At 45.9% G+C, this 23,045-nt stretch overlaps 1 protein-coding gene across 1 annotated transcript in view; it reads left to right on the plus strand.

Annotated features, from left to right (window-relative positions):
• POU6F2 (POU class 6 homeobox 2) overlaps positions 1 to 22,806 on the plus strand; it is a 247,798-nt gene extending 224,992 nt beyond the window's left edge. Inside the window, exons 6-9 of the mRNA XM_028750937.2 lie at positions 9,005 to 9,211; positions 11,536 to 11,704; positions 14,622 to 14,790; positions 19,284 to 22,806. Coding sequence (XP_028606770.2) covers positions 9,005 to 9,211; positions 11,536 to 11,704; positions 14,622 to 14,790; positions 19,284 to 19,788 — 1,050 coding nt within the window. The 3' untranslated portion in view covers positions 19,789 to 22,806. The remainder of the gene's footprint in view (positions 1 to 9,004; positions 9,212 to 11,535; positions 11,705 to 14,621; positions 14,791 to 19,283) is intronic.
• Positions 22,807 to 23,045: the final 239 nt, after the last annotated feature.

Consider the following 23,045-nt stretch of genomic DNA (forward strand, 5'->3'; position numbering starts at 1 on the left):
CTCCTCCATGAAAACCATGGGATGTAGGCATAGCACAGGTCCTTCCAGAGATTTGAAAGACGAAAGCCATACATATGCAGGAGTTTCATTTCTGCACTGTCCATTAGAAGGGTTGTAATCATGCTGCTACTAGGATACAAGGTTTAAAGCTGAACTGCATACTTGCACAACATAAATCTGCTTATGAAACAAGAATTTCAGTTTCTTTTCTTCCTCCTCATGTCCCACCCCAAATCCGCTCCAGAGAATATCCTAACCTTCAGGAGTTGATTTGTGGGGCTGAGAGGAAAGAGAAGCCCCACTGAGTGACCAGATGCCCACTTGTGCATCTTACCTATAGTGCACAACTTCATGAACCAGGTGGGCAATGACAAACTTCCTCTACCCACAAAGCTAGCAAGTCAGGACAAAGCTGCTCAAGCCTGAGCTCCCTGATTTATTTTAATCTGTATAGTAGGCATAGGCAAACTCGGCCCTCCAGATGTTTTGGGACTACAACTCCCATCATCCCTAGCTAACAGGACCAGTGGTCAGGGGTGATGGGAACTGTAGTCTCAAAACATCTGGAAGGCCGAGTTTGCCTATGCCTGCTGTATAGGGTTGCTGGGGAACTTCCGTACATGCTTGAATGTGTGACTAGCCCCTTAGAGTGCTACATACTGTCAATAAAGTATTAGCATCTACAGTCATACCTCGGGTTAAATATGCTTCAGGTTGAGCGTCTTCAGGTTACGCTCTGGGCGACCCGGAAGTAACGGAACGCGTTTGTCAGAGACTGCCTCCAGGTCTCAGCTCACAGAAGACCAACGCTAGCCAGTAGAACTGTACAGAAGTCTTTATTGACATTTAGTTTCCATTTTCAAACCCTAGCGTGCGTCTCTACGTCTAGACCCTAGACCAGCGAAGCCTCGTCTGAGTCTCCGCCCCCTGTACACCAGCTTAAGACTCTAGCCTTACTCCACCTTCTACGTTTCTCCTTCCTCCTCTGGGTCCTACTACCCCCCTGGGTGCCTTCCTTCCTGGATGCCTCGGAAGCGGACCCTTCGGACTCCTCCCCTTCTCTCCGGCGGGCTTTGGGACCCGGCTCTCTCTCCGGACTGCCCATTGCGCCCCCCTCTTGTACATTTGAACTTGGCGCGCGCGCGCTACCCCTGACCTTCCTTTTGACCGTTACCTCGCTCTCTGATGCAGGCGTGGCTAACCCTGACTCATGTCCTTCCGCTGACGGAAAGCTGCCTGCTGCCGATGTTTGGGACTCCTCCCCCTTACTGCTCTCCGGTGGAGAAGCTGGTCCCGATTTCCAGCTGCTGCTCTCTGAGTCCCCTCTGGCCCCTCCTTCCTGGGGTGTTCCCTCTGGCAACCCCCCGGCTCTGACCACTGGAGCCCCTTTCTGTGAATCCTCTGATTCACTGGAGAGACTTAGAGACCTCGGATGGCTATCATCGCTGACTTCTCCCTCAGAACCCTCTCCCTCGGTCTCTAATTCCTCCCTTTCCTGTCCCTCTGCTCCTGAACCCCTGACATCCATCCCCCCCTCGAAGCCCCCCCTTCCCCCCTCCCCTCCTTCCGGTGCGGGTACTGGGTGCTCCGTCGTAGCGGGGGTGCTTGCAGGATACAGTTCGTCCCCCATGTACTCGTCAACGTCGCTCTCCTCTGCTTCCATCTCTCTGTCTTCGTGCTCGAACCCCACGTTGTCCCCCAACACGTCCATATGCGTCTCGCCCCTCTCCCCCTCTTCGGGTGGTCCCATCCAAGGACCCCTCAGCCACTTCCTGCGCCACTGCTCCTCTGGTTGATCGTCCCACCAATACGAGTGGTCTGAGGCAGACCCCGGTGGCGAACCCACCTGGGAGCTGGGGACTGGTGCCTGTTCCTCGTCCGAGTCGAACCCCAGGAATGTGCTGGCTGAAAGAGTGGGTGTGAAGAGCCAGTCGTCGAAATACTCTGCTGGCATGGGCCTGTGCGGGAAGATGGCATGAAACTCCTCTTTGAGCAGAGGCTCCTCCAAGGCATAGTCCGGTACCCAGCTGTTGGCACTGGCCGGGGTACCCTCTCTGGCTAGGAAATATTCTACTCCCTCTTCCCCCCATCTCGAGTCTAAAATCTCTGTGACCTCGTTGATGTGCCCCCTCCTAGGCGACCCCCCCTTTCTGGGCCTTTCTCTGAGCGGGTCTGGTGCTGTGTCTGGCTCCTGAAACCTATGAGGTGCTTTGTAGGGCGTGAGCACCGATCTATGGAACACCGGATGCATTCTGGAACCCTCCGGAAGAGCCAACCGGAAGGCCACTGGATTGACCTGTGCCTGGACTTGGTAAGGTCCTAGCTGCTTGTGCCCTAGCTTCTTCTTCGCTAACGATCTGGTCGGCACTGCTTGCGCTGCTAACCAGACCCAGTCTCCCACCTGTATGTCTTCCCCAACTCTTCTGTGTCTGTCAGCCTGCACCTTGTATGCGTGCTTTGCTAGTTCTAACTGCCTCCTGAGTTGTTCGTGGACTTCCTGCAACTCCGACGCTAAGGCTTCCGCTGCCTGTGGCTCCCCCTCCCCCACTCTCTCTAAACCCGGGAAGGTTCTGGGATGCCTCCCGTTGTTGGCGAAGAACGGCGTCACCCCCGTCGACACGTGCTTCGTATTGTTGTAAGCGAACTCGGCGAGCGGCAGGTAGTCCACCCATGTCGTGGGCTGCTGATTGGCGTAGCATCTCAGGTACTGCTGCATGATGGCGTTGACCCTCTCCGCTTGCCCGTTGGTCTGTGGGTGTCTCGCCGACGCCAAATTGACTTTGACGTTCAGAATGCCCATCAGCTTCTGCCAGAAGTTCGAGATGAACTGTCGCCCCCGGTCGGAGAGAATAGACCGTGGCAGACCGTGGACTTTGAACACGTGGTCTATGAACAGTTTGGCGGTCTGCTCTGCCGTGGCTACCTTCGCACACGGAATGAAGTGTGCCATCTTAGTAAACATGTCCACCACCACTAGCACTGCTGTCTTTCCCCTCGAGCTGGGCAGATCCGTGACGAAGTCCAGGGCCACCCTCTCCCACGGTTCAGACGGTGTCTGCAGCGGTTCCAGCAGTCCCGCCGGCGGTCTGTGAACTGACTTGGCCCTTTGGCAGGTGTCACATCTCGAGACGTAATCCGCTACTTCCCCCCGCATCTTGGGCCACCAAAAGTCTCTGGCTACGAGTTCGACAGTCTTTTCTTTGCCAAAGTGCCCGGCGGTGGGAGCGTCGTGTAGCTGCTGCAGGACCCTTGCGCGGAGGTCGTCTCCCGGCACGTAGAGTGCTCCCTTGTGGAGGAGCAACCCATCGCGTATCTGGAACTCGTCGGCCCTCGCTGTGCCCCTGTGCACCTCCTCCATCTTGGCCCGTGCGAAGGGGTCTTCCCGCAGCGCGCGACGTACGGCGTCCAGGTCCACGGTTGCCGACGCGCATGCCCACGCTTCCGGTGCGAAAATGTGCTTGGCCGCCGACGGTGCCGCCTCCTCCAGGTATTGCGGCTTTCTGGACAATGCATCCGCCATCACGTTGTTGTCGCCTGGGATGTACTCTATCTTGAAGTCGAAGTCCGCGAAGAACTCTGCCCATCTAATGTGTCTCTGGTTGAGGAACCTAGCCGTGCGCCAGTACTCCAGATTCTTGTGGTCCGTGTGGACCTGCACTGTATGTCTGGCTCCGATGAGGAAGTGCCTCCATGCCTTGAATGCTGCATGTATGGCTAGCAACTCCCTGTCCCAGATAGTGTAATTCTGCTCCGACTTGCTGAGCTTCCTCGAGTAGAAGGCGCACGGCCTCCAGTCCCCCTGCTGGTCTTGTTGCAACAGGACAGCTCCCACGGCTCTGTCTGAGGCGTCTGTCTCCACCCTCATGGGTCTGCTGGGATTCACATGCAGCAGCTGCTCTTCGGACGCGAAGAGACGCTTGAGTTTCTGAAAGGACTGCTCCGCTTGCTCCGTCCAGATGAATTTCTTCTTCTTGGAGCTGAGCGTGTCGGTGATGGCCGCTGTCTGCATGGCAAATCCCTTGATGAACTTGCGGTAAAAGTTGGCAAAGCCGACAAACCGCTGGACTTCCTTCCGATTGCGTGGGCTTTTCCAGTCCAAAACTGCGCGAACCTTGGCGCTGTCCATGGCGAGCCCCTTGTCCGACAACTTGTAGCCCAGGAAATCCACCTCCGTCACGTCGAACTGGCACTTCTCCAGCTTGGCGTACAGCCTGTGCTCCTTCAGTCTCTGCAGAACTTCCCTGACATCCCTCTCGTGCGCCTCTCGCGATTCTGAAAAAATCAGGATGTCGTCCAGGAAGCATACGCACTTCTTGTAAAGGAGCCCCGCCAGCACGTGATGCATAAAGGCTTGGAAAGTGTGAGAGCCATTTTGTAATCCGAAGGGCATAACTCTGTATTCGTAGGTGCCCAGTGGCGTGAACATGGCCGTCTTCCACTCGTCGCCGTCGCGCATGCGAATCAGGTTGTACGCCCCACGTAGATCCAGCTTGGTGAAAACGCGTCCTTTCCGCACCGTCGCGAGCAGGTCGTCTATCTTGGGCATGGGGAAAGCTGAGGGCTTGGTTTTCGAATTTAAGATTCTGAAGTCCACCACCAGCCTCCGTTGGGGCGTGTCCCGCTTCTTCACAAAGAATACGGGACTGCCTCCCACCGCTTTCGACTCCCGGATGAACCCACGCTTCAAATTGTGATCTATGAACTCCCTGAGTTCTTGCAGTTCATCCTCAGACATGGAGTACAGTTTCCCAGTTGGCAGCGTCGCCCCCGGCAGGAAGTCAATCTTGCAATCATAGGGTCTGTGAGGGGGTAGCTTGTCCGCCTCCTTCTCGCAGAATACCTCCAAAAACTCCGCATACTTGTGGGGTACTGCTTGCAGCGTGCCCAACTGTAACTGCGGGTCCTCCTCTTCCCCTTCCGGGCTGGGTATAATGCAGTGTTCTGCACAGTAGGAGGAGCCAAAAGTCAGTTGGCGCTGGTACCAAGCCAATGCTGGGCTGTGTCTGTGCAGCCAACTCATGCCTAATACTATAGGCGTGTCGGACAGTTGGGTGACATTGAAACTGATGACTTCCCGGTGATTCCCAATTTGCATCACCATAGGCGGCGTCTGCTGCACCACCTGCCCCCCTAGCAGTTCCCTGCCATCCACCGTGACAACCTTCAGGGGCAGTGTGGCTGGCAGTAATGCTACGTTGTGTTGTTGAATGAACTCCAATCCTATAAAGTCTGCGTTACTGCCAGAGTCAATTGTAATAGGCACTTCTAAGGTGAGTCCATTGGGCAGCTGAAGCGATGCGGTTAGCTGCACCACTGGCTTGGGCGGGAGGGGGTCTGTGGGCTGCAAAATCTCTGGGGACTTCCTCACTGACTCGTCTGGCTGGGCCCCAGTGCCTCCTCTTCCAGCCAGACTTGGTCGTTTCCCTGCTGTGGTGCTCTCTGCTGAGTTGTTTCCAATACTGTCACTGAAGCTGCAGTGTGCTTGAGGATCCTCTGGGGACACTCTTTCGCCATGTGCTCTGCACTCTCACATATATAACACTTCCTGTTCCTTCTAGGCAGCTTCGATTTTACTGCTCCCGGTGTTAAGGCTCTGGTAGCTGAGTGAGCCCTAGCACCACCAATCTCCATCTGCTCCTCGCCCCCTCCCTGTGGAGGCGTGGACTGCGCACGCGCTGCCTCTCTGGGCAAGAGGGAGGGCACTCTCGCTGGTGAGCGTCCCCAACGCCCTTCTTCTTTGCTCCACGGGCGTTCTTCCTGCCTCACCCCAATAGACAACGCTCTTTCAACCACTTGTTGAGTGGTTGTGGGTCTCTCTCCCCTTGCCATCTCATCCTTGATCTGTGCATTCAGACCCTCCCAAAAAAGGTCTCTAACCGGCGGAGAATCCTTATCCCAATTCAGCGCGTTGACCAATGCAAAAAACCGGGAATGATACTGCCTTACGCTGGCTTTCCCTTGTCTTAGCCCAAATACGTCCCTCCGGGCAATGTCAAGGTCTATTTTGGATAAGAAACAGGAGTCCATCGCCTTAATGAACGCATCTGCGCTTTGGAGCGCTGGATCCTTATCCCTCCACAGGTTGCGCAGCCATGCTTTCGCGTCCCCATGCAGATGAGACAAAATAAACCCCACTTTCTCCCGCTCATCTCTAAAGTCTCTTTCCAGCAGCTGCAGCGCAAACAGCACATCTGCTCGGAAATTGGGGTACTGCTGCAAATTCCCATCAAAATGAGATACAATGCTGCCTCCTCTCTTCCCCAAACCGATCCCCTCGGATCTGGGTACTGGGATCCCCTGCTTTACAAGCCCTTCCAACCTGACTTGAAGATCTCTGCAGGCAGCTGCCGCTTCTTCCTCTCTCTTCCTGGATGCGATTATTTCAGCGTTGAGTAGTGTCACCGCTTCTTGCAGGGAAGCTATTTTCTGTTCTGTAGTCATCTTGCCTGACTCTTGTGAGCTCGCAAGGCACCAGTCTTCTACCCTCCCTGCCTCGCTTCCTTAGCGATGCTTGGGGCGAAGAAAACCGATGATACGGGAGACGAGGCTTACTGTCAGAGACTGCCTCCAGGTCTCAGCTCACAGAAGACCAACGCTAGCCAGTAGAACTGTACAGAAGTCTTTATTGACATTTAGTTTCCATTTTCAAACCCTAGCGTGCGTCTCTACGTCTAGACCCTAGACCAGCGAAGCCTCGTCTGAGTCTCCGCCCCCTGTACACCAGCTTAAGACTCTAGCCTTACTCCACCTTCTACGTTTCTCCTTCCTCCTCTGGGTCCTACTACCCCCCTGGGTGCCTTCCTTCCTGGATGCCTCGGAAGCGGACCCTTCGGACTCCTCCCCTTCTCTCCGGCGGGCTTTGGGACCCGGCTCTCTCTCCGGACTGCCCATTGCGCCCCCCCTCTTGTACATTTGAACTTGGCGCGCACGCGCTACCCCTGACCTTCCTTTTGACCGTTACCTCGCTCTCTGATGCAGGCGTGGCTAACCCTGACTCCTGTCCTTCCGCTGACGGAAGGCTGCCTGCTGCCGATGTTTGGGACTCCTCCCCCTTACTGCTCTCCGGTGGAGAAGCTGGTCCCGATTTCCAGCTGCTGCTCTCTGAGTCCCCTCTGGCCCCTCCTTCCTGGGGTGTTCCCTCTGGCAACCCCCCGGCTCTGACCACTGGAGCCCCTTTCTGTGAATCCTCTGATTCACTGGAGAGACTTAGAGACCTCGGATGGCTATCATCGCTGACTTCTCCCTCAGAACCCTCTCCCTCGGTCTCTAATTCCTCCCTTTCCTGTCCCTCTGCTCCTGAACCCCTGACAGCGTTACTTCCAGGTTTCGCCAATTGCGCATGCACAGATGCTCAAAATGATGTCACGTGCATGCGCAGAAGCGGCGAATCGAGGCCCGCAGACGTGCAGACGTGGGTTGCGCTCGCTTCAGGGTGCGAACGGGGCTCCGGAATGGATCCCATTCGCATCCAGAGGTACCACTGTATTCCATTTATTTGATGGGGCATTTTGAGGAAGGAAAGGAAATTGTAAGAGTCTGTCATTTCTAAAATATTCCCACTGCATGTATGTTTGGGGGGTACAACCTTCCAGCGTCCCTGCACACGTTCAAATAGCATAATTCATTCATTGCAAAACCACAAGACTTTAATACAACAGGCCGCCCTCCTGCTTCTGACCTTACAAACTGTTCACTTCAGCAATGTCATTCTCAAAATGCCTGACTGCAATCCCAGAAATGCATTTTAAACGTGGATGCAAACATTTCTATTACTGATAAAACTAGCGCAGCAACTTTTTGCCTTGTGGGGGGACTAGAGCCTGGCTGGCTGAAGTTACAGGCCCAGAAGTGACACTTCAAGGCCATGTCCTTTGCGACATGTGAATCAAATGTTTTTATATATTTATTTATTTATTTCACAAGGCTTCTGCTGACAGCGTTAAAAAGAAAGATAATTCTTTTCATTTGGCAACATTTGTTGAAGTAAAGATAGAATTGCCCACACTAGGCTGACCACAATCTTTCCTTGTTATAGACAAATGATAATTTGAACTCTGCATCAACAGAGCTGTTTAAAGGCAGAGCATACAAAACATCCCTGAAATCTTGTTTATTTTTCCCCAAGACCCCATTCCCACCCACAACCTCCGGAGAAAGCTCAGCATATGCGAGACAAGAATATGTCACCATGTTGGATTGCAACTTGCCGCTCACTCATAACATATTTTTTTAAAAATGTTGTTGTGTAGGAGCTTCCATAAAAGTATTTTGGCATGACATGGTGGACTAACTGCCATGGGTAATATTACAAGTAGGTTTGGGAGCAATTTTGTGTGCTTAAGTACAATTTGTCTTGAATTTAGTCAGGTGGTGACCTAAATGGCTTCTTATAATTGTCTAATCTTAAAAATCCTATATATTACAAATATCAATATAATTTGATACCAGTATGCAGTAGGTCACATATTAGCATGCTGCCCTTCACACAAGGACTTTAACCAAATCATCTTACAGTCCACTTGCTAAAAATTGGCCAAAGATTCCCTATACCACTGGTTTTTCAAATGTTTTATCAGGGCATAGTTGCCTTTGACTGGACTTAACCATCCACAGGTCCTTTACCTTTTATCTTTATTCACTGGAACCACTGCCAAACATGTTCTAATTGTTTGCTTAAAACACATCCAGCACTTATCCCTTGATAATTCCTGAATTGACTTGGAATTCAGCAGTGCAGGGGAATATCAGTAATGGTGGCCAAACATGTATATGTAGCCCAAGGCTCCACAGAACCCAGCTTGAAAATGGCTGAAGATTTCTATCTGATACCATTTGGCAAACATGGCCACAACTTCAAATACTGATTGTACACCGTCCAGTTTCTAAACCAGTCAAAATGTGTGTATTTTGGGCCAGAGTTCGTTGCTCATATACATACTATGATTGTAAACCTTTACTATTAAATGTTTGTAACCTATAGAATTTCACGTTTTCTTTCTCGTAGATCATTGGAACAATCCCACTGATGCCTAATCCAGTCTCATCTAACCAGTCAGCCGGAGGAGCTCAGGGCCTTCAAGTGCAGCCAATCACGCCACAATTACTGACCAATGCCCAGGGGCAAATCATTGCCACAGTCATTGGGAACCAGATCTTGCCAGTGATCAACACCCAGGGAATCACACTTTCGCCACTCAAACCAGGCCAACAGGTAAGTTATGAATGTAGCATTTAAATTAACCGAGAAATAGTTAAAATATATTGATTTGCATTTTCCTCCCCACTCTCACTCTTTGGGTAGGGGTGTTAGGCAAGGAGGAGGGGCAAATAAAGGCAGCCTTCAGTTTCAGCCCAAAATGGTGTCCAAGCCCTCTGTTAACTCCACAACTGCCAGTTTGTTGTCTTACGCAACGGACTTTATATTCCATATATAATCAGATGCACTTTTGGAATGTTCAGGCAGTTGTTATGTTATATTCTCTATCTTAAGAAAGAGGTTCAGGGCTGCAGAGATCAAGCCTTCAGCCACTCAACCAGCAAGGAAATTCTAAGGAGGAATATGCATTCCCTCTTTTTCCTTATTGTTTCAGGTATCTCTGGCCCTGATTAGCTGTATCCCATCCAATCTGCTTGGGTGAATAGGCACACTCTAAAGCACAGCTTTCCAAACTTTTCATGCTGGTGACACACTTCTTGGACATGCACCATTTCACAACAAAGTAATTCAGTTTTACTAGCAAATCAGGGGTTAAACTAACCCCTTTCCAGCTTTTGCACGACACACCTACACACTGCAGCTGACACACTAATGTGTGGCGATGCACAGTTTGGAAAGCTCTGCTCTAAAGCATAAGCTTTTGCTGGATTGGGCAAAGTTCCACCCAGTCCAGCATCCCAATTCTCTGTTGTTTGTGACCAGCACTTGGGTATTCAGGTGCAAAACAGCTTGAAAATCTTCATGGTTCAGATTATACTCTCATTTGGGTAGTGCCAGCCCAGAAGTGCAATCCCTGATGCCTGCCTTGGTCTGTTCCATTAGGCATCATACAAGATTACTTTATCATCCACCCACTCTCAGCTAACAGAACCTCATCCCATATGTTTGTTTTTATTTATTTTGAAGTTTTCCTGCTCTTCTCCCATTCCTTCCTAACCTGAAATCAACATGATATTGGGGAAACGGCAGTGTAGTCAAATGGTTCCTCATTCCTGAAAGGCTGTTTCTCCACCTCTCAGGATGCTGATTCACCGTGGAACGTGATAATGAAGCAGCTACCTTGATCTGAGTTGTGAAGGGTTTCAATAGAGTTTGGAAAACACAGCCAGAGCTACAAATTCTCTTCACATAAGCACACTCACCCACTCAAACTGACACACTACAGCATCCCCGTTTCACTAGTTAACACAGTTCTGTGTCTGAAGCATACAGAGCAAATGAAATATCCATAAACATAACCATTTTTTAGAGGACACTCAGTTACATGAATCTTGAAATGCTAAAATGATTTTGCTTTTTGACCCACAAAGACATCATCATAGTAAAAAGCTTGCAGAGTAATTTACACAGCCAAATTACATTTATTATTTAAAAACACCCACCAAGTAATCTCATTTGCCGTGCTTGAATAGATATATATCTGAATAGTTCAAAAATACATTTTCAAGTTGTTATTTTTTCAACAGCAACCAGTTAGCCACTTTGGGTTATATTAAATTAATAAAACACATATTAGATTGCCTGTGCATTTTATGTTCTATCTCATGTTATAATCCATCATCCTTTATTTGTAATACAGTCATATTTCCGGGAGAGGAGGGAATGCAAGAAGGAAGTTTGTGTCTGAATTCATTTATTGTTCCATTGATATTAGAAAGGCTAACAGTTTGCACAAATTTCTTCTTCTGTGTATATGTACTATTTAGGACACAATTCATTTGAAGTTATCCACTTTTAAGTAGCTCTTTTGATGCAGTAGGAGATATTTAAGTACAACGCTTAACTCTCCCATTCAGATCAACAGAGCTCACCTAGAAGGATTTAACTTTGGCTGATCATGCCCTTACTTTCTAGGAGAGGTCAAGACTGTACAGTCACGTATGCATCAAGAAGACTATTCTGAGATAACAAACAAAATAAATCAATAAATCTTGCATTACAGTTTATGTTTAGATTTCAAAGTTAATTTTAAAATGTTGTATTCAAAGTTAAAAATCTTAACTTGGGATATAGTTCTTAAAATTCAGACCCCAGCGTTTCTGCTACAAACAGGTTCACTTCCAGCAGTGACTGCACTAGGACAGATAGGGAGTTTGGTTGCAGATTGGATATATGACACGGCCTGTTTCTTATTAGTCCTCATCTAGCCCACCACAATACCCAACTACTGGCACAAGAGTCGAAGGGGTGGGATATAAATGAATAAAGAATCTTTAATATTAAGAGCATTGTGCCAGGCAGAGAACGTAGTACAGTGACAGCACCTTATCAATTCTTGTCTCTCTGCTGACGGTTTGTTTCTTTAATTTTGCATTTAGCTCCACCAGCCATCCCAGACGCAAGTGGGGCAAGCAGCGTCGCAGTCCAATCTCCTGCATTTAGCTCACAGTCAAGCATCTATGTCTCAGAGCCCCGTGCGGCAGGCTTCCTCTTCCTCTTCTTCCTCCTCCTCATCTTCAGCTTTGAGTGTTGGCCAGTTAGTCAGCAGTAAGTATAGCCTTCTTGGTATCCTTATTTCACTTTCTCCATCCCAACTTTTCTTCCTTGCTTTTGTGAAGTAAATGTAAGTGTGGCCAACTGGAAAAATAAGCAAGTCATTGACTGCTGAATGGTGCAAATGCCGGTAATAAGAGTTTTAGGCCTAAGTTAGAATTTTTTTATGCAATGTGCATTACTTCTGAATGTGGCCCCACAGACTGACTCCGATGCCCAGTCCCCCTGAGTCAGTCCAGGAGGATACCATGATCAATGATACCAAAAGCTGCTGAGAGATTGAGCAGAAGTAACAGGATGGTACTCCTATTTCTCCCTGATGATAATCTTTCAGGGTGACTAAGACTGATTCAGTTCTGAAAACAGGTCTGAATTCAGATTAAAGTAGATCTAGATAATCCAGGGGTACCTGCAGGAATAGTCAAGACAAACCGTGATACCTGGCTGGTGTGCGCCATTTGGCACAGTAGCTAAGAATTTGTCCATATGTGAACTAGACAGTTAAAAAGTTTGTGGCACAGTAAACAGCGCAGCAGAAAACCATGCAGAGAAAGGAGGCCAAGGCAGATGTATGGGGAAAGAGAGCTCGTGTTGTAATTGCGAGGAAATAAGGAAAAATGGTCTCCCTGTAGAAACTCATCCCTGCCTGTAACAGTTAGAAACAGTTATCATGTGACACTTGTGAGTCTTTGTGCTTTTACCCATATTTCTGCTAGCAGATGGAAAGGGAACGAAACCTTGCAACATGGTGGCCAGGGTAGGACTCAGCTGCACAGGGAGGCCATTCTCTGTGGCAGGCTTACCATAACATGTCCTGTACCCCACTTCTGAGTTTTAATTAGTTGCTCTGCACACAATTGAGAAGCAGATGCAGTTCTGCTGCTGTAGCTAAATCAGAAACGGGAGATCTCTAGGGAAAGCACAAAAACCCCAGGGTCACCATGAAAAAAGCCCCCATCTATGTTCTGTAGAGTGTATTATACATGCCACCCCAATCTGCAAGATTTCAGGGGTTCCAGGTGCCTACCAGGGCCTGTGTTTCGTTTTGGAAATAAGGCACAATGAAAACTATGGCGTCTTTATGATATATGGTTTTATTTGCATATATATACACTTGAACCTAGATGGAAAGAGTTTAGAGCATCCATACCCCAAGAGGCTCTGGTCTCCTCCATAAGCACAGCACAGCATTCACAGCTTGCCCTAGCCAGCCTACACGGTGCTCTGTCCCTTCTTCTGCTTCACAAATCACTTGCAAAACTGGCCACTTTTTTTTCCTGTTGACCCTTCCTGAACTCCTAAACCCCTTTGGTCTCTGCCCATCAACACACAGCTGGAGGAGGGTCCCCTGTCTTCCTTGCTGGCAGTCCTCGCTTTCTCTTGGTGGTTTCCTTAATGAGCCTTCACGGGTCTCTGTTTCTTAATGGCTTACACTCAGCTAGCCCTGGCAGGCTGGTCTGGCTCGTTAGCATAAGCCGCATCCAACAACATTTGGCACAGTTTAATCAAACCTTGATTAATTCCAACTTTTGCTAAACCCAGGAATCATGGGTGGGTGCCTTGCACCCACAAAACTCTGGCACCTCATCACATAACAATTAGCAATACAAATAGATGATACTTGAAATACAATTTAACCAGATGCCCTTAAAAGCCGGGCGGCGTCATATGGAAAAAGGAGTTCCCTCTCTGCCTATTTTCAGAATGTTCACTCCATCCTAGTCAAACTAGACTAAGAATTTGATGCAAAAACTCTACGATGGGCTTGGAGAATTTGTAAGGAATTCTAGTCAGTAGAATTTTGAACATCAGCCTGATAAATAGCAATTTTCCTGCAGCAGTTCTGCAATAAGACTGAGAATAGTTGTGAGCACAAGACGTTGGTCTGCACACTGAATTGTAGCCAAGTCTGGACCACTGATGACTTGCATTTAGAGAAATGAATTGATTCTTGTGGCAAAAATATTTCACATTGGAACATCTCAGGAATGAGGTGATAAATGATAGAGACATTGTGCCAAGGGAATGGCTTCACTATACGCAGGAGTGAACAACGCTTTGAAATATTCCACTATCCCAGTCCCATGCTGTCTCCACCGGCTTCGGGAATGCTTTAATTTAGCAAGGGATCAGTTGCTGAGGAGGGGGGATTGGGGGGGTACCACCTCCAACTGTTGTGTCATTTCCCTTGATAAGTCCTAAATTGACCGCATTTCCAGCACCAAAGGAGCCTTCCTCTGCTAGATAGCTTTTATTATGTGCCCTTTCAGGGACAAAAGCTGTGTCAGTACATTGCGACGGAGGCAGAAGACCAATTTATTCTCGCAGCATTATGAGCATTATCTTCTGAGGGTCCAATGAAAAAATAAAGCAGGTGTCAGTGTTACTATTTTAAGGTTGTGCTTGCATCACCCTAACGGGCCACTGTTTGGGGTGATGCGGAACAAAAATCTTGCAAAGGGTCCAGTGTACGAGCACTGTCTAGTTAAATGACCCAAATACCTTGAAGATATTTTTTGTGATGCAGTTTTTTTAGACAAAATAGAACAAAATACCCATTGCCTTTTTACTAAGTTAACACATTTCCCAAAATCGGTTCTCTCTTTAGTTATTCCCCAAACCTACTAGGAACTAGTTTTACTGGATGAACTCTTTGAGAATGATTCAACGGCTGATTGGGCCAGTCCCCCACTGTCTCCCATACAAGCACTACGAAATATCTGGTCAGCAGGCATTGTGTTTAATGCTTTCCACCACAACTCCTTTCACCCTAAGTTGGCAACAGGGAGGCATCCAGTGCCTTTGCTCTATCTTTTTGTTCCCTTCCCAAAGCCATGCCAATAACGGAGGTGACGCTAATTCCATTTTATATGCAATGAAGAATTCAAACCCTTTTCTTGTATTTTGACAGATCCCCAGACAGCCTCCAGCGAGGTGGACGGGGTGAACCTTGAGGAAATCCGAGAATTTGCCAAAGCTTTTAAAATCCGACGCCTGTCACTTGGTCTCACCCAGACGCAAGTTGGTCAAGCTCTAAGTGCCACAGAAGGTCCAGCCTACAGCCAGTCTGCCATCTGCAGGTAACAAGACACACAGCAAATGCTCATTTCTCCATGCCCCTCTCACGGCTTATTGTTGCTTCTTCGGCCGCCTTTATTGCTTTAATCACATGTCCATGGAAAAGAGCTCCTTTGTACGGAAGAGGTAGAGAGAGGAGTGGATGCTCTTGTGATGGAGTAGATATATTTCAGCACACGTCCTTAAAATAACTTTCATCTCCTTCCCCCCACCCTTTACTTTTGTAACAAGTAGGAAACAATAAATATGTTCCTGGCCTTGAGACATAATTCAGTAGTGGAACGGGAGACCCTGCTGCTGCGGCATAAGCAGCAGCTGACCCTCTTCACACTGTGCCATTTTCTACAGATGGGGAGCAAATATTTCATGGATGCTTCCCTGCCAGGTTTAAGCCCTGTACTACCAGAGCTCGCACTTCACATCTAAGATGTTAATGATGATTTTCCCGAATGATACAGAGGAGAGTGCAGGGAATCTATATAAAGCCATAATGGCTTTTTTCAGACTTTCTGGGATTAATCATATATCACTCTCCAGTGTTTCAAAAAAGGATGGATTCAAGTCGGGGAAAGAATAATGCCCGGAGAGTGACAAAATAATGAAACCAAAAGCAGCCTTGACAGAGTTAAAGGTCTTCAGAGCAAAGTCCCTATGTCTTCATGTGTGTGTGTTACACTAATCCCATGTTTATGCATGAGGTAACAAACACACTTAGGTAACAGCTTTTTTCTCTTGGGCAATGCCTCGTAGTCCTCCTCCATCAGTGAAAGCCAAGAAACCAGCTCTAAGCTCATTTAAGTGGATTTTGTTCTTGGTGATCCATGAAATGCTCTGTCTTTTTATCTGCTCTTTATACTTTTAATGTATTCCCCATAGAACGGAAATGTACTTTTCCTGCAGTTTAAGACTAAGGTTATAAATAACATCAGTATGGGGTAGTGAGCTTGCAGCTCACATTTTCCTCAATGATTTTCCATAAAACCCATTGATTGTTGTTAAATACAAAAAGCTCCATAGGATCCTCTCACTTCTATGGTGTCCCCTACTGTTTTTTCTTATAAGATACCTCCCTGTAGAAAATAACCTTTATTCAGTCTATACAAGGATACCACTGCTGGGAAATTTGTTTCAAGACTTGTATATCGTTATTCCAAACATCACATACTGTAGCACCAACACGAACAAGGCACACAATTGTTATGAAAATGGCTCTCCTCCCCACTCCCTGTTATTTAACTTTAATTTTATTTCATCTCAGTGGTCAATTGGTAGAAGAAACCTAAACAAAAAGAGGGTTGTTGTTGCTTTTAAGGCAACTGCTATTTTATATTTTTGCATTGCACTGTGACATGGTACTATAAATCCACCCAGCTGGATTTGCATGTGCTTGGTTTAATCATCCCAGTTTTTTGTTTCGTCTAATGCACAGCTGCTAACTACATGGGATGCTTCGCATATCCCTTTGAAGTCCATGGCAAATCCCTTGGAAGATTTCAGTGATGCTGGATTTCAACACAGATCTGATGCTTGGAATTATAATATATGAAATTCCTTGGACAAAAAATAAGACTGGATTTAATTCCATGTTTAAGAGACCTGCAGTCACATATTGTTGCAGATATGTAGAGGAAATGACCAAAATGTATTTATTTTTTTAACCTACAGATAGCTTACATGGCTAAATAAAACATTGCAGTGCTTTACCATGCCACAAAATTGGCAAAAGCTTAGTAACATGGTAGCTACTGCCTGATAAATTTTGTACTATACATGCAAAAAAAAGTAAATGGACAAAATTATGCCAGGATCGATCCCATAATTAAGCAATCACCAACAGCTGTCTAGGCCAGCCCTTCAAGAGGCCAGCAATTTTTCAGCAGGAACAGATAGAGAAATTTTCTCCCCACTGCCACCTACAGTACACGAGAGACTGCCACTTAGGCAACAGGAAGAAAGATGACAAACTTGATGGAAAATGGGTCAAGCAAAGGACAGCATTATGATGGGTTGTGCAAAGAGTCCAGTAGGCTTCAGGTCAGGGGTTAGGCACAGATAGATATTATGAGCATGGGAGCATGGCAGAGAGCAATTGTTTGACAATCTTGGTGAACATGGAGGTAGAAGATCATCAATTCATGGCCTATGTAGGATGGATGATGATGGAATTCTCAGCCTCGTGAGCATCATAATCTGACTGGGAAATGGGAACGATATTCCAATAATTTGTCCAGGTAGTTGAAATATTTAAGGCCACTGGTGGCTTTGGCTCTGCGATTCAGTTTAACTGATATATATTATATATTCCACTCCTTTTGTACCGAACACAACATTATCCACAAACTTTTTCCCATCAACAATGGCTGATGAATTACTCAACTTTGTCCAAGTTCAAATTTGCTATGTATACAGGGGGACAATGCGAATCACTAGAGTTTTCTATTAAATGCTAATGTAACAGTGCTAAATAGCTGGATAGGCAGGACAATTCTCAGACCTACCTCAAGAAAACGGGAGAGAAATCTGTAGACATAGGTTTCTCGAACAAACCCAGAGTTCCTTGGGTCTTGAGCTGTGATTCACAATTTACTTACCCCACAGTTGCTCCCAGGACCTCAGGGTGTGTACATAGAGCCATCTCATTTTGTTTTAGCAACAGCCTTGTAAGTTTGGTTTAGGAGGTGGTGGCTCGCCCAATGCTAGCCTGCTGACTGCAGGAATTTCAATCCAGTCAAACCCAACATGTCAGCCAATCTAGGAACCACTTCCTTTAGTAAAAAATTTTTTAAAATGTGTTAAGATCCTTTTGACTGCAGTGGGATTTCAAAGGGCTTGATCACCCAGCTCTTGTAATTAACATTTAAGAGAAATGGTTTCCATGTACTGTTCAACATGAACATGTATATGCCCATCGCAAGCATGTACATCAGGGATGGGGAACCTGTGTCTCCTCCAGAGCTGTAGCTAGGTTATCTTGCGTCCAGATTGCGCCCCCTAGCCACAGACAAATTAGCTCTTCCTTCCACCTCTCCTCCAACCCCCACCCCTCCACCCATTCACTTCGCCCTCTATTTAAAACCATTTCTTATGAGGCAATAATCAATATTTATATTTATGGACATATTTATAGCCGATTTTGCGCCCTCTAATCATCTGCGCCCCTGGCAGGGGCCCACCTCACCACCCCCTAGCTACGGCCTTGGTCTCCTCCAGATGTTAAAGGGTTCCAACTCCCATCAGCCCCAGCCAGAATGGCCAATAGTCAGGGGTGATGGGACTTGTAGTCCAGCAGTATTTGGAGGGCCAGAAGTCAACCACACCAAGTCCGTTACAAATGGAGCACATTCTTTCAAGGGCCATGGCACTTCTGCAAAAGTATTACATTCTGAGACCTATATTGGGAATATTAATTGGACACTGCAAAATGAATGAGTGTAATTTATAAAACTACAAAAAGAGTCATTTGTTAAGTCAACAGGTGATGCAGGACTTTAACTGGACATGCTTTACAAAGACTAAAGTCCTCAGTATAGTTTTCTTTTTCCTGATGGCGTGGAAGATTTGTAAAATCTGGTCTAGCAAAGGACTTTTGATGGCAAAATGATACATAGAGGACCTCATTTACAGGAAATGATATCATTCGGCACAGTGTGCAGACATCCCACAATAAACCCAGCTTGATACCACAGTATATTAGTCCACTATTATGCTGGGTTTCATCTGGAAGGCATGAGTTTCTTTTAGTGCAACTACTTGTGGAGGTATTGAAGGTAATTACAATGTGTCCAGCTGTTTGAACTGAAGACAGCAACAGCTTTGGGGATTCTTTTCCTACCCAGAGAAGGGACACGGTGTTAACTTGCATACAGTGAAAATTGCTTACAAATGAAAAGGAAAAGGAAACCTTAAATTCAGAGGCTAACAGGCACTTTGTGAAATTAAAACAGCAGCATTTGAGCGCTATGGAAGGGAACAAGATCCCAGTAGAAGTAAAAATGAAACAAAATGCCACTGATGTCATTTCCTGTTTTTAGCTTTTGTGTTAAGCTTGAATCTTGTATATAGGATTTTGAAGGGGGGGAGCAAGCTTTGAAATCTGAAATATGTGCCTTCGACAGTAGTAACAGAAGTGAGAACTCAGAGCATGCATGCACAGAGTTCTATCCACTTAAATGAAGAAACTCGATCTGCATGCACCTTCTTTAATCATTAAGGCATGTGATGAGTATCTTCCAATGTGTACCAAAGATCCACGTGAGCCACTGAATGTGCATGGATCTCTGGAACACAGCAACTGGGTATATGAAGTAGCATTCTGACAGCAGTTTGTCACTGTGATTGTTTTTGTTTGTTTAAATGGATCTCTATACATTTGTAGAACTGGTGGTTTTCATAATCCATTGTAAATATCCTCTGCCAGTCAATTAGGCAGGTAGGCAGGAAGTCCCAGCTGGCAGAGCCTCAGTGTAAGACTCTTCTTTCTCAATTTTCCCCTCAGACACACCATCCTGAGAAGCCACTTTTTTCTACCACAGGAAGCCCAAGAGAACACTATAGCTAGCAGTCTGACAGCCAAACTGAACCCTGGCCTTTTGTATCCTGCCAGGTTTGAAAAGCTGGACATCACCCCTAAAAGTGCCCAGAAGATAAAGCCGGTGCTTGAACGATGGATGGCTGAGGCTGAGGCCCGCCATCGGGCAGGTATGCAGAATCTTACTGAATTTATTGGAAGTGAACCATCCAAAAAGCGCAAGAGGCGGACCTCATTCACGCCGCAGGCTCTTGAGATCTTGAATGCCCATTTTGAGAAGAACACGCATCCCTCTGGGCAGGAAATGACGGAAATTGCAGAGAAACTGAACTATGACCGGGAAGTAGTTAGAGTCTGGTTCTGCAACAAGAGGCAAGCACTGAAGAACACAATTAAACGCCTAAAACAGCACGAGCCTGCGACGGCAGCCCCAATGGAGCCCTTAACAGACTCTCTGGAAGAAAACTCTTAAATTGATAGATTTAAAGGAAGAACACACACGAACAAACAAAACTTTAAACATTTGAACTCTGTAAAGATGCTCTTTCACCATCCTTGTAAGTAAAAGACTCAGAAAACTACAAGATGGACAGAACAATTTATAAATGTCTGTGGGTTTTCCTAGATAAAAACAAACAGAAAAAATTACAAAAAAAAATTACACAGCACTTAGTGTGTGTGTATGTGGTAGAACTAGTTCCAAAATAAGCCAGTGTTTTTTTTAAAATGGACTTTAAAGTAAACCAAATAACTGCTTACTTTTTCCTGTATATTATGAAAATGTGAACATGTTTTATGGAAAAAGAACCCAACTACAACAGCAAACCTTTAACTGTTTTTAAAGGAGGGAGAGTACAAGCCTGCCACCTGGAGGAGTGATTGTAGCCTTTCAGGTACCAAGTGCTTCTTCACTATGAAAACTATTAACCAAAGTCAGAAACATGGCATTGAAAACTAGATTGTTAGTCTACTCTTTTATGAGCGCTACATTGTGTTATGAATTTTTACATTTGTACTTTGCAAAAAGAGGAAAATAATAATAATACGGGACTCTCTTTTCCCCCTGCATCCTCTCTCACATGTTCAGCACATGAGTATGCTACACTTGGTTTGAGCTACAATTCTCAACCCTCTTGTTTGGCATACACAGTTTTGTGATCTCCAAATGTTGGTGTGCCAAAATGACTGTTTCTCTAAACGGTGGGGTTTGCTTACTTTATTTTTTTAACCGAAGATCTTATTTATTTGCAGTTTTGATTCAAATTTGGTTGACACTTTGTTTTGGCTGCCTTCTCCATCCCAACACCATTTAAATTTCTTGTGTGAAGACGTGGACTTTTTAAATTATGCAGTGTAATGATGACATTATAAGGACATATTGAGCAACTTGAACTTTCGCTTACAGTATACAACTTGCCACTTACGCTGTCCTTTGGCCACGAACTAGGAGAGGTTACCAAAGCTACTTTTGTAATATAAATATAAAATGCACACGTGGTCCAATATACTGCATCATTGTTTATGGTCCTATCTATATGAAGCAATTTCTCTCCAAAGTCTGATAGCCAAAGAACTTTCTTGGGATTCTATTGAAAAGCAAGCTGATGGCAAATGTAAGAATAGAACGAGGATTTCCCCCCTCAAACTGCTGCATCTCTAACTTTCGTTTTACTGTTTCCACTTTCACTGTTTGTTTGTTTGTTTGTTTGTTTGTTTGTTTGTTTATTCCTGCATTGCAGGGGATTGGACTAGATGACCCTCAAAGTCTCTTCCAACTCTACAATTCTGTTATTCTGTTATTCTGTTCTCCCCCCTCTGGCAAGTGCTACTTTCAGAACTGTGCACAGACACAGAAGGGATTGTGTGAATGCCAGATTTGACTGAATTACTTAATATGACTTGTTACCTAATTTTTGAACTGGGACCCGGAAGCAGAAATCACTGGCACGTATCTTGGCTGTCATCCAAAACTTCATGGCCATTCAGTCAAAAGGGTACATAAAGCCAGAGCAACAAAGTTCATATCTTTATCCCAACATCCCCATAATATTTGGATTCAGGGTCCTCGACAGAAATCTGTGTTACATCCTGCTCCAGGCTTCTCAAAATGCATTAGAATCTGCCATTTCATTGTACAATACTTCTCCACCTCTCCATGGTGTAAATCTGAACTTACTCATCTTTTTTGACACAACTCATCATGTGCGACTGAGAGTCAAATCATCCACAGAATCTGTAGCCTTAAAGGTCCCACTTCCCTTACAGGTTCTTCCCTCTCGCACTGGAAAGTAAGAGGAGATGGTTAAATGGCTGGTCTAAAGCAGGCGGGATGCAACATAGGCAGTTTCACCTGTTTCAACGGGCTTTGGATCCAGTCCTCAGTTTTCAGATTGTCACCAGGGGCATAACCCATGCTCCATTTCAATTGAGCTTGCACAGCAGAATTATCTGGTGGTTTGTGTTTCCAAGCACTGCATGCCAGGAAAATGGTCAGTGGCCAAGCAAATGCTGACTGCCTTCATAAGAAGGCCGCTATGAGCACGTCACAAAATATTTCCTTGCCTTGGAAAAAGTGATCATATGATCTGAATGAACATTTGCCCTCCAAATTAGAAATAGTTGGCTAAAGCCCTTATGAAAACTATGTAAGCATACTCTTCATACAGAAGAAATTAACAGTGTGCAGACAGAAAAAAATAATGTATACTGAGGTTAGATGTAATTAATAAAGCAAAGAGGACTCTAATTCCGAGCTCTGAACAAGTCAGAGGCAAGAAATGGTGATTCAGGATGGGCATGTACAAAATATTCACAAAGCCTGTGCGTTTTAGGTTTTTATTTTGTTTGTTTGTTTTTGGCAGAGAGTAGATTTCTGCTCATGTTAGCAATGTGATCATAGGACTGACTATTTCTCCTGCCTATGTACACCTATAGTTCAACTGCGAGCCTTATAGGCTGAGGTCTGAACTTGCTCTACAGCAAAGGGTGTGCCTCTTCGTAATCGAAATCATGAATTTAAATCCTACTGCAGTAGGTAAGAATGATTAAATTTCTGGATTGGCCATGGGTTGGAAAAAGTCCCATGTCAAGTCTGGATTTTAGTACAGGTGTTCACATCCATCATCTGGCCCTGATAATCAATAACTGCCAAAATTCAGTTTTAACAACAGCAGCTTAATTTAAAACAACAACAACAAAGCTTGCCGTCTGCACCCTAGTTATGATGAACGTGAAATTAAAACTGTCAGGAGTATCAGGAGACCAGCCACAAATTATCTAGAAAACCGTCAAGAGCTTGTAGAACTTTGAAAGCCCATCTCCTAGCGCTCTCCCCATCTCCCCCAGTCATTCCTTTTTCCATTCTCAAATATCATCAAAACCAGAGCCTTGCTCCTGGAAGCAAAAATATACTAGCCATTTGCTGCTTAAAAAATTAGATGTCAGATTCTCCATGGAACAGTTAAAAAGTCTGCAATGGAACGGGGGGGTGGGGGGGATGAAATTTCCAGGAAGCAACATTAACCAAAGACTGTATAAAACACTTAAAACCATCACAGCAACAGTTAGACAGAAACTATTTCCTTTCTAAACTTCACACTGAAATTGTGTAAGTTAGGACGGTGATAATATAAAATGAAATAAATTGCCACCATGAAACAAGTTTTTTGATTTTCATCTTTGTACTCATGGAACCATTAACACGTCATAATGTTCTCTTTTTAATAGTTT

The sequence above is a fragment of the Podarcis muralis genome, chromosome 12, assembly GCF_964188315.1.
Source record: "Podarcis muralis chromosome 12, rPodMur119.hap1.1, whole genome shotgun sequence".
Lineage (NCBI taxonomy): Eukaryota > Metazoa > Chordata > Lepidosauria > Squamata > Lacertidae > Podarcis > Podarcis muralis.